This window comes from Archocentrus centrarchus, chromosome 15, assembly GCF_007364275.1.
Source record: "Archocentrus centrarchus isolate MPI-CPG fArcCen1 chromosome 15, fArcCen1, whole genome shotgun sequence".
In the NCBI taxonomy this organism is placed as follows: Eukaryota; Metazoa; Chordata; class Actinopteri; order Cichliformes; family Cichlidae; genus Archocentrus; species Archocentrus centrarchus.
Genome location: NC_044360.1, coordinates 12,909,992 through 12,922,442, shown reverse-complemented (window position 1 = coordinate 12,922,442; position 12,451 = coordinate 12,909,992). Strand labels below are relative to the sequence as shown.

The window sequence follows — 12,451 nt, the reverse complement described above, 5'->3', positions numbered from 1 at the left end:
TCTATCACCAGCTAGAATCAACAGCTGCACCTAGCTGAATCTGAGCAGAAACATACAATCCAGCATTAATCCAGCTGCTTCTGTCACATTATCAATAATCACTAGTACCTTGGTGCTTTTGGCAGCTATGCCTAACCATGCTATCAGTTGTCTCCACTGTGTTTTGAGACCAGATTCAAGTCTTTTCCTATTATTTTTCCCCACATCAGGCTGATCTTAGTTTCATCTGTCTAAACTCTTCGATTCCAAAGCTTTTTTTTAAGCAAAGTTTAATGTAGCTTTTCTATTCTTGAGACTTTTCCACAGATCTAGTACTATTTCTCATGACAAACTATCTTATCATCACATGTAAAATTTCACATAAAGCTATATTATTTACATTTGCCAAACATCACAAATTAAATATATTGCACTACGCAACACAGACATAAAAGGAATATGTGTAGGTGTAAACTGTCGGTTTATTTAGAAAAAAGGGAAAAAAAAAACCTTTAGCGAATAGCAAAACTCCTGAAAAGGGGATAAACCAGTTTTGCAGCAGTCCCCCCGCCCGAGTTTAACATGACACCGATAAGAACATGGTCAGAAATAATAAAGGTATGCCTACTATGTCTCTATTTAAGGAACCTCAGCTTGTGCAAATCAAACGCTAAGGTTCCTGCAGTGTTGTTTGTAGCAAGCAGTATCTGCAAACTTGGAAAAGATGAGAAAATAATGATAGACAGACCTAATAAAACAGACCACTGCCAAAAAGGAGGAATTTTTGGGCCTTCAGTTAGCTAGGAATGTGTACCCTGTGGAAGGTAATATCTCTGGACCAGCACACAGAGAATTTATCTCGTGAACAATATTTAACAAAGGAGGAGAAAAACAAAACACCCAGACAGTTCAAACTGTTTGTGCCTTCTGTATTTGAAAAGCAACTGAGAAATGAAAAGAAGTGTAATTTACAAGTTCAAGATACAAAAGTCTAGACAAAACCTAAAAAATAACAAAACAAAAAACAAACAAACAAACAGTCCTGAGCTGCAGTCATGACACAAATGTTCACTTGGATTTCTGCTTCAGCTTTTGGTACCAATCAGGAACTTCTTTATTCGTCTGCAAGTGAAAAATATGACAAGAGAATGACATCAGGGGCTGTTTTGTTAAGATAATGATTCCAGGATATATACTAAAACATATCTTTACTCAGCTGACTGCAACTGAATGATTAAAAAAAAATATATATATTTCATCATTTCATATCTACAGCTCCTTTGTCCTAATGTGCGTCTAAGCACGGTGACGTGGTGTAACTCATAAAAAGGGTGGTACCTCATGAGTCACTTACAAACACAGTGGGTTTGGGTTTGCTTGGCGATTCTTCTTCTGCTGTCCTGCTGATACGTTTGGACTGCTGTTTTTTTCTTAATCCAGAAGTCCTGATACCAGTTTTATCTGATTCCAACAGGTTTAGAGCGTCTGCCTGTCTGGACCGCATGCCGATCAGGACCTGCTTCATCGCCGCTAACTCCTGGAAAACCACACAGTTCATAAAATAGGGATGGGGAAACAAGAGTAAAACAATAAATGAAGGAGTGTATGAGAAATTACTGGGAGTGTAGAGTCCAAAAGGCTACAGATTCCAACTACATAACTAGATCATTTTTTAAAAATAAAATGCTTCTTTTTTTTTTTTTTTTTATCTTCATTAACATTTTGTGAAATATTTGCTTTTAAGAATTTGTAATGCTGCTTTCCTGAACCACAGGTCAACAAAACTAAACTCTTAAATGTCCAACAATGAGACAACTTGCACTAAGTTCAAAAAGCTCAAGGGTCTGCAGGGGTGGAGGCAGCAGCAGCAACAGCAGCAGCAGCAGGGGAGAGGGAGGCGGGGAGGGGGGGGTCTCGGCCATTTCACGGTTCTATTTATCACCTCTGAGGACATGAGCCCCGGCATCTCGCACACACGCACGAGAGCACACGCATACACAAGAACACACACGCTAGTGGCATCCCAAACAGCCAAGCTGAGGAACAGCTGTCTATGACAGGGCACATACTTCATAAAGCAAACGGCTGGCTTGGAAACACACTCCTATGTGTACACGCACACGCGCTTACAATCTTTAGGACACTGCACTAGATTCTCTGGTGTCGCAATCAATGGAACATTATCAGCAACTATTACTCATAATTGATTAAAACTGTTCATTTTTAGATAAAAATGCCAGACATTTAATTTTAATGTTCAAAAATGTGTGAATTCCTTGATTAATTTATAATTCGGTTTGTGTTTATTCATTTATCTAAATGGAAAAGGCAATAAAGAAAACCTAAGTTTTTATATATTTGTGTTTCCACAGAAGAAAAAAAAAGAATATTCTCTTGAGTTTTTAAAATCATAATTTACCAGAAAAAAAAAAATCTCTGTGAAGTTTAAGTCACGAGTTTGTGGAGAAAAAAAATATTGTGTCAAATCCCTGCAGCTGATGATGTAATCAAATTACAGCCCACTTTACAATCTGATTTAGCTATAAGTAAATATTTGTGATTTGAGCTCAGAATCCCACATCTGGACTTTGAAGAGACAATTCTGTCTGCACTTCTGAAGAAAACAACACGCTGAGCTGGAAGAGGCGACAGACTTTGTGTCAGTTGTGTGATGAAGTTGATCCAACACTCTGAAACCAAGCAATGTGGGTTTTTTTTGACAAAAGTGAAATCACTTTTTTTTTCCCGGTTCTTCGCTTTTAAATTTGTCACAGTATTTTTGGAAAATATTCAGGTTTTTTTTTTTTTTTTTGCCAAATAATATTCTAATGATTTGTTAATTTATTGAATAATCACTGTAGCTATAGTTTTCTGCTATTATTTTGTGCAGCTGTGAGAATTGTAATAAATGCCCCAAATTCTGTTTGAGTGTATTTGGGCTGTTTCAAAAGGAAGTTCCAACAAAACCCCCATACAGCCACTGATAATATAAATTGTAATGTACCTTTTTCCAAAAAATGCACTCCTTCAACCTTTAGGTTTTCTCTAATACTTTATTACAGTTTATAAATAGATTATGTCTTAATATCATGAATAACTGAGAAAATATTCAGCAGGATAATTGTTAACAATCACATAAACACTAAACCAAACACACAACCAGTAACCAACACTGTCACTTTGTGTACCTCTTGATGGTTGAGAAGTCGCTCCAGATCTGCTGCCATGCTGTTTTTCACCTGTTCCAGAGCACTCCGCTCTCTCCTCAGAGAACTGAGGTCATATTCAAACAGACAGAGACATCACATCTTGAGTTAATAGGGGAAAAAAAAGATTCTGGTAAAATATTAAAATTTCTTAAGTACAATTATTTAACGTAAACAATAAGAAAATATTCTTTCTAAAGCACATATTCATTGTAAATTAGATAGCTTTAGTTTTTTTTTTTTTTAAACTGCCCTTTAGTGTTGGGTCAGAAGATGGTAAACACAGGATCAGATGTGAAGGTGTGGTATGCACTGTAATTTGAATGTTGGCTCATTTGTCTATATGCAAAAATAAACAAAAGAATGCCATTCAGTCTAGACAGAACAGAAAGGCAGGACACTCTTAGCACCGAGAGCACAGACTGCTTAAATGAGATTATCAATGGCCAACCACTAAATTACAAAACTCACAAGCTTTGGCTTTTAAAAGTATTTCTACCTCCCTAAAGTACTCTACAAATATTCTTTCTGAGGCTCTGAGACATACAAGCAGGGACTTTTAATGGAGATGGTTTAAGACAAATCACCATGCAAATCTTCAAGTAACAGGTAGTGTCCCCATTGTTCACTAAAGACCAAAAAAATAAAGATTTAAACTTCTCATGGGTGGAGAGGAGGTCTTGAGATGTGAGAATTTGGAATATCAGCAAACTGTTAATACTCATGAGAAAAAAACAAACAAAAAAAAACCAGACATTCGTACAGATTAAGGTAGCAAGACTTCAGTACTTCAATTCAAAGTCTCCTGTGAGTTGTGCATCTGCTGCCAAACAGGTTAGCCTTGCAGACCCACAGAAAACTTTAATGTCTCTGACAAGGAAAGTCTGACAGCATTTTTTCCCCCCTTCTTGTTCTTGCCCCAGGTGAGCGCTCAGTGGTTGCGCACAGCTAGACACAACCTGCAGTCTGTCAATTTGCATTTTTGTCAGGCTAAAACAGAGAGGGCACAATAGGGATTTAGATCACTGCCAGGTATCTGTAAATGTGCTCATGTGGAAATTAACATGCATGCATGCATGCAGGTTTGTACACAAACATAATGGGCTAGGTACAAGAGGGACAAAAGATGAAAACGGGAGATAACGATAAAGCAGAGATAACCGAGGGTGGGGAGGTGTGGGCTTGCTATTGTATCAAGTGCTTTACAAGATACAAAGTTTAACTAAACAAATTAGCAAAGAACACAAGAAGGAGAGAAGACTGAATGACGTTTAGTTGAAAAGGTCATGAGTTATCCGCCCATCTAAGAGCTCTGCTTTACTGGTGCGATCCACTGTACGAAGCTCAATGGAAGAACATTGAATGTAGACTAATAGCAGACACTCCCATACAGGCCATACTGGCTGACAATAAGCGCCTAGAATCTATAAACAGATTAGAAAATCCCTGGATAAAATCAGTACTCACAGTATGGAAAGAAACTAATAAAAGTATACAAATTGGAAAAGGCTATCAAAATCTTGGGGTGGTGTGCATATGACTCAAATTTTATTCCAAATGGTGTAGACTCCCGATTTAAGTTCTGGACCACAAAAGGCATAACAAATTATTTTCAGCTAATACAAGATAACCAAATAAAAAGTTTCCAGACCTTAAAAGAAAAATTTAATTTGGAGAAGCAAAGACTTTTCCCGATATTTACAGTTAAGAAATTACTATAACCATGCAATTAAACAAAGTGAAGGAGATGAATATAACCCCCTAATTCAACTTTTTATAAAGGGATATAAATCAGAACTTTCCAAGGCATAATCTCACAACTATACAAAAGTATACATAATCTGAAAAACTGCTCAACAAATACATTAAAGACAAATGGGAGAAAGAGGGAGCCTTAGTCATTACAGACGAGGAATGGGAACAGATTTGTACATCACAGTGGAGGTGTACAAAATCCCACACCTGGAAAGAATATTGCTGGAAAAATGTGTCACGTTACTTTATACCCCACACTTAAAGTGTGCGTTGCTCAGGAGGCACTGCCGAATGCTGGAGAAAATGTGGCTCCCAGAATGCCAATCATTATCACACTTTCTGGGGCTGCCCAAAGGTTCAGAATTACTGGAAGGAGGTGAATAGAGTAATACAACTCATTTTCAAATCTCACATCCCTCTTGATTTTAAAATAATGTATCCAGGATACAAACCTCCACAACTTAAAGGAATAGATGGATATCTATGGAATGTTCTATTGGCATCAGGGAAGAAAACAATAACGAAGAAATGGATGACACAACATGAACCAACTGTTAAAGATTGGAATGAGGTGACCATGTCTATTTATAGGATGGAAAAAAATGACTTTTTCTGTGAATCTACAGATGGAAATGTTTGTTAAACACTGGGAGAAATATGCCAGAAAATGTTTACCTAACTTACTTGAAGTAAATGAGGAACTACCTAAAATACGAAAATGTAACCCTGTCTTGCTCTCCTTTGCTAAACCCTTACATTTGCAATCTTCCCATAGGTTAAATACTGCTACATGTTTAATGTCCTCTCTCTGCTTTTGTTTGTCAAAATGTTATTGTTTCTTTTCTTTTCTCTATGAAACAAGTATATGTTAAAAAAGAAAGAAGACATAAGATGGAGACAACATGAAACATTTGTTTTTCTTAAGCTTCCCCAATACTTTTTTTTTTTGAGATTGAACTGGGGTTGATTGTATTGAAGCTAAAGCGTATTGACTGTGTAATTTTTGTTTCCACTAATAAGGAAAAGAATAAAAAATAAAGTTTAAAAAAAAAGAAAACAACAAAAAGAAAAGAAAAGTCAGGGATAAGAAATAGGTTAAATTAATGTTTTGGTTCAAAAGAAGGTTTCATTGTGATCAGTGATTAACATGCATTTAATGCAGAAGTATCAAAATGAACTGTTTTCAATGGTTGTTACAGTTATAATAAAAACCAAATAAAAAAAATCGATTATAAAAAAAAAGAAACGGTCATGAGTGAGGATTGTTTTTGTGTGTGTACCTGACATCGCTCTCAAGCGAGGCGACACGCTCCTTCAGTATGCTGATCTGTGCATCCCTTTGTCTCACTGTCTCGATAAGATAACTATGAGGTTGCTGCGTCTGCTGTAGCAGCTGGTGACGGTCAACCAACTGTGGAAAAAACATGTAGTATGTGTAAACCTGAGCAATTACAGAACAATTGCTTCACCTATGCAATGTGTAGGTTGACTCGTGTAAATATTTCGCCCAGGAATATAGAAAATCCAACAGTACGTTTGTGTTCATAATTCCAATAAATTCTGACAGATCCCTCACACCACTGTTGGCTGAAATGCAGCCCCAAACCCTGACAGAGCCTCCACACGTGCTATACAGATGACTGCAGACACACAGTTGTACCTCTGTCCTCCGTACATATTGAAGATGATTTGAACCAAAATTTCACTTTTGAATTCATCACTTCCTGTTTACCACTGATTTTTCAGTCCAGTTTTTATGTAATTTGACATACCTCAGCCTTTTCTCTACATTTCCTTTCCTTAAGAATGGCTTCTTCACAGCCACCCTTCCACTGAGACATTCCTGATGAGGCTTCAGCAAACAGTAGATGGATTACCTGAAGGCTCTGATACATCTCTCAGGTCTTGTGTCAGACCTTTTTTCTATTTCTTATGGACATGACTTTCAGATACTATCCATCTGCTGTTGATAGTATTTAAGTCCTGATGCTTCTTTTGTCCTCCACTTGTCCAGTTACTCAAATTTTTTAAGCACACACTGCACACCATGCCAAGTATATGCCAGTTTTCAGCAATAGCTCTTGGTGATCACCTTGTTGGTACAAAATTCCATTTTATGCCTGTCAAACTGTTATCTTTGACATTTTTCAAAGATCAACTAAAGAATGGGGGTGGGGGGGGGGGGGGGTGGGTGTTGTGTTTTTATAACAGGCTGCTAGTAACAAAGAGCCTAAAGATGTTAAAGTTCTTTGCTAGTTGTCTGTTATGTGTAGACACAACATTGGTTCATCCCTTGAGCTCTGTGCCTGTATTAGGCTTGACTGACTCATAGGTTAGTGATAAAGGCTTAAACAAAAACAGTTCCCTGAAATGGTGAGGTACAAAGACTAAGACTGGAAATGAGTGCCAAGACCACTTGAAAAAAAAAAATACAAGAACTTCTGACTCCTTGATGCAAAATATAAAGAGAAATGAGGGTTCAGGGATCCTCTAAAAACTGATTTTACATGTGGCTGTCAATATTTGCAAATGAATGCAACACTACATTCATGGTATCTCTGATGTCTATCAGGGGAAACCTGCAGGACCATAAAAGTTGAAATGTGCCTTTATGAAAGCATATCTAAACTTTGTGAAGGAACATCTAAAAAAAAAAAAAAAAAAACCAAACAAAACAAAAAAACATAAAATATCCCTTAGTTAGTATTATGCTTAACATTTGCTGAACAGTAATGAAGTATGGGTGTTTAAACATTAACTGCTTTTACACCCAGCCAGTAGTTAGTAGAACTGGGTGGAGGCTAAGGCAATAGTTAGGGCATTTGTGTGGGTGGTTTAGCAGTTAACACCCTGGGCCTTTCTAATGAAAAGGAAGCATAATTTTTCTTCTTTTCTTGTATACTCAGTGAATCATGAGGAATCCAGATGAATGCCAGTTGATCACAGCTGACAGTTGAATGGGTGGCTTACTTAAAATCTGCCCACTCTGGCTTGCACAACCTATCCTCTCATCAAGTTTATAATAATGAATGGGGGGGGACACAAGCACGTTTGGCTCACGGAGCTATCGGGCTTATAATTTCAAAACTTTCTGGAGGAAATTTGGCATTAGTGCAGGAGTGGTAGACACGTGACTTCACACACACTCACATACAGACAAAATTCACACAATAAGTTTCAGTGTTGCACACTCATGCACATAGTCTGCCAAATACAACAAAAGCTCAGTGGCTGTCACGGTTTTGGGCACTACTTTCCACCGTGTCAACACAGTTTGACAGGCATTATGATTAACTTCACATTCTTCTCATACAAAGTCTGTAATGCATTCTGTTTGTTTTTAAACAACCTGTCATTTTCGTCAATTCACTTCAAAAGCGGAATTTGGCAGTTTCGTTGTTAAATGTTGCTAGAAGATTCAGAAAAAAAAAAAAAAAGCAGGAAACCATCACAATGTGTGCCTAAGTGGGTTAGATGATATTTAGTACTGTGCAAAAGTTTGGCTGGGAGGATGATTAAAAAAACAAAAACAAGGGAGCCTGGGTGGCTTAGTGGTGAAGCCGGCGCCCACATACATATGCCGCGTTGCGGTGCGGGTTCGCGTCCCGGCCCGTCGCCAATTTGCCTGCGTGTCTTCCCCTGTATCTTTTCCCCATTTCCTGTCTCTCTCCACTGTGATAAAAAGCCGCTGTGGCCAAAAATGCAAAACATGAAAAAAAAACAAAGCATGAGCAAAGCTTTATAGAGGATGCAGTAGTTAAGAGGAACAAACACAACGACAAATTTTTACACTAGCTGTGAGAACCCTTTAAAATGAGAAAATTCTTCTAGGTTCACTTGTGTACAATTTTTTAAAAAGGCACCTGTGTGTCATTCCAAAGATCCCAGAAAACTCACCACACCACTTCTGAGGACTTAGCCTGCGGCAGGTGCTTCTTTCTCTTCAGGCAAATTCAACAATACTGAGATCTGGATTCAATGTCATGAATGTATTTGTGGTCACTGTGGTCCCTGTCATGGCTTAACCCTGTGAAGTACCTAAAACTTTTGCATAGTACAGCACCCACCAAAATCACTTTTCATTCCCCCTTTTTCATTCATACTCCTACTATGGCTTAAAGTCATGGCTGCAGAGGTAGTCTTTCAGACAGAAGTGATTATAAGGATGTCGTGATAATCTGAGAAGGTAAATAGTGGAGTTGAGAGTGAAACCATCAAGGTTGAGCCTTGCAATGACTTTCCTTTGTTATGAGGGGGGAAATAAGCCAGCAAATCATTGTGACTTCAACAGAAAAAGTGGCATGAATTTAATCAGAGTTGCCTGTAGGAGATTTGTGAAGGTGGAAAAACAGTGTTTTGCAGGTACTGACTTGAACTGCTTTGAAGTCTATTTCTTTAGAAAATAATTTTGAATGATCTCACATTAATTGTGTTCTCCAGAACAAACGCACACCTTGATATTGTATGTCGGGCGTTTACCTCTTCAGATATCTGTCCTGTTTGTGACTTGTGACTTTCCAGCTCTCTCCTCAGTGATGTATTCTGCCTCTCGAGCTGCAGCACCCTGCGGGCCAAGTGAACGCTGCGCAACAGCAGCACAAAAAGTTATGGGAATTTCAGAACATGACAAAAAATCAACAACTCCATCTTCTAGAGTCTGCAAGTATGCGGTGAGATGAATTTGGCCTTTTGGCTGCACATGGATGAGATAAAAATCAAAACAGATTTTAAGCATAATGACACCCTGATGTTCGAACTTGGCATTCCTAAGGAACAACCATAAAATAACTGTTTAATTTATGGAGGCAAAGACAGTGTGGATGACAGCTATGTGTCACATTTAGAGCATATACTGCTAATTGTGTACTACCACTACAGCATAAAGGGCATTCAAACTCAAATACAAAGGAAAAGAAAAAAATAATATATGTCAATATAAATGGTGCATGTTTTAAAACACTCAAAATGTTTTGCAAATCTTATGCAGGATGCACTTGGTGGGAAACGCTTAAAAACACCAACATTTTGTTGCATCCTATATTTGAAATGTGAATTGCATCATGTACTCTACCTCTGTTTCAGTCTTCTTTTGGCCGTTGTGGGAACATTTGCCCCGTAGCCATACGAGAACAAAACTCTCTCTGCTTCTTCTTCATTCTCAACTGGCAACCGATAAAAAAACAAAAACTGGAATTAGAATATGCCTGTAGGGTATTAAGATAAACAAGTGCCAACATGTGCTTTATTTTCTTTCCACGCTAAGCTTACACATTTATAAATTAAATGATAAATACTGTCGGCCACCAGTGCTACCCCTCAGCGTCCTAGCAGAAGAATCTTTAGGTGGTACAAAAACCCTGGAAGCACAAGTTCTAAAACACATAATTACACAGATCTCTGTAGATCTTAATGGGGGTGCATATGAGCCTTAGTGACTTTATTCGCCATATCAATTCAAAAACCAAATGGCTAAGCAAGAACCAGGAATAAAAAATGCTAAACTCATAATCAATATAAACCACTGAGAATAATGTCACTTTCTGTGATTGGCATTATTATGGTAAGAACTAACTCATCCGAGATTTTTAGTAGATGCATCTTTTTAGCAGATGCGTCTACGGTATCAATTTGAAAATCACTGGCGACATTGTTCAAGTCATCGCGTTCACAAGATTTTCAGAAAATTTGACCTCTGACCTTGACGTCAAGGTCAGAGATCGACCTTTAGGTCAAGGTCACCAAGATTTGAAATCATCTGAGATTTTTTGTAGATCCATCTATGGTATGAATTTGAACATCCTAGGTGATATTGTTCGAGTTATCATGTTCACAACGTTGAAAGTTGGCCGCCCACTGCCCGGTACGGTGACAACAATGCCCCATCAGGCTTTTAGGCTGAGGGGTAATAAAATATATCAAGATTTTGTTGGCATCTTTCTATGTCATCTTACTCAAATACTGTATGATTTATCATGTCATTTACATTACACTCATTCCCAATGTTACTGTCCAGTTGAATGCATTTGAAGTTACCATTGCCTGTTTGCTTTTGTCTGTCTGACTTCATAGTTATGTGTTGAAATACCTTCTTCTACAGAGCTATGCTCTTACTTTCAGCAGCCTGCATGGTGACATGGTCCAACTCTTGCTCGAGCTTTTCATATGTTTCCAGGCGAGACGCCTGCTCAGCATTCTGAGCCTGCAGCTCTGCCACCCGCTTCTCTGATGAAGTTTGTAGCCTGTAAAACTCCTGAGTGAGGAGCTTTGTAGTGGGAGCAGAGAGGGAGAAAGTGGTAATGGAAGGAAGGGAACAAATAAGTTACATTTCAAAACTGCTCTCTTTGTTCACCTGTTGGACTTTAAAAAAAAAGAGTGATGACTATTATTCAAAGGTAAAATTGTACAATGCAATACAAAGGGGAGTTCACGGGCAAGTATAGACCAAGGAGAGCAGTTGCATTATGTATATAGCAGATCCACCATGTACTAATAAGTACAATCAACTCTAGCCCAAGTGTCCTCAACGGTGCTGTTGCAAAAAAACAGATCATGTTACAATTTTAAAGCCCCTATTTTGCATTAGGCTAATGGGCAGATGAGTTTTCTTACAGACCTAGAAGACATAATACCAACTCACTCTTCTGAACCCCCTCAATTCCCAACGCTCCTCATCAAATGAGTGCCCATCTGATATTCACTCTGTCATTAATTTGTTTCATATCAATCTCCCTCCTTTAAAAATGGAACTTATTCTCTCCAGTTACTCCTGCTGTTCAATTGAATTCAATTTATTTATATAGCACCAAATCACACCAACAGTACCAACCAACTACTCATCCCCAATTTCAGCTACCAGGAAAAGCTACAAATAACCACTGGCTAAAACAAAAGTTCTAGCCTTTGTTAATCTTTCTGAGCTTAGATTTTAACTGTACATTTCATACATGGTTGCAGACAGAAATGCACAGTAAAGGAAGGCTTTTAGGGAACCAACACAAATGCCAGTGGTGTCATTATACTACCGTTTTTATACTATGGAGTTTTTATGATAGGTTAAAAGGAAAAAAAAATTATTATTAAGTGGCATTAGACATATTATAGACTGCTTCAAATTGGGGGAATCATTCTGTCTCAACCGCTGCTTGAAAATGTTAATTTTTTTCACTTATTAACCCATCCAAGAGCGTACAGATCGCTTTTTAAAAGCACCACCTGAGGACAAGTTGGATCCCACATCAAGTTATACACCCACTCACTACTGCAGCTGACTAACCTTAGGCATATAGGCAGTCTTGCACCCTCTTGGTGAATACACACGGTTTGCTCCTTGGTTTTTTTTTTTTTTTGGGGGGGGGGGGGGGTGGGGGGGGGGGGGGGGGGGGGGGGGGGGGGGGGGGGGGGGGGGGGGGGGGGGGGGGGGGGGGGTGGGGGGGGGGGGGGGGGGGGGGGGGGGGGGGGGGGGGGGGGGGGGGGGGGGGGGGGGGGGGGGGGGGGGGGGGGGGGGGGGGGGG

The 12,451-nt window shown here is 38.8% G+C and overlaps 1 protein-coding gene across 1 annotated transcript in view; it reads right to left on the bottom strand.

Annotated features, from left to right (window-relative positions):
* Positions 1-843: 843 nt before the first annotated feature.
* The window catches only part of pibf1 (progesterone immunomodulatory binding factor 1), a 22,800-nt gene continuing 11,192 nt past the window's right edge, over positions 844-12,451 (bottom strand). The window contains 7 exon segments of the mRNA XM_030748579.1: positions 844-1,101; positions 1,334-1,516; positions 3,168-3,252; positions 6,221-6,351; positions 9,420-9,522; positions 10,012-10,102; positions 11,052-11,202. Coding sequence (XP_030604439.1) covers positions 1,048-1,101; positions 1,334-1,516; positions 3,168-3,252; positions 6,221-6,351; positions 9,420-9,522; positions 10,012-10,102; positions 11,052-11,202 — 798 coding nt within the window. The 3' untranslated portion in view covers positions 844-1,047.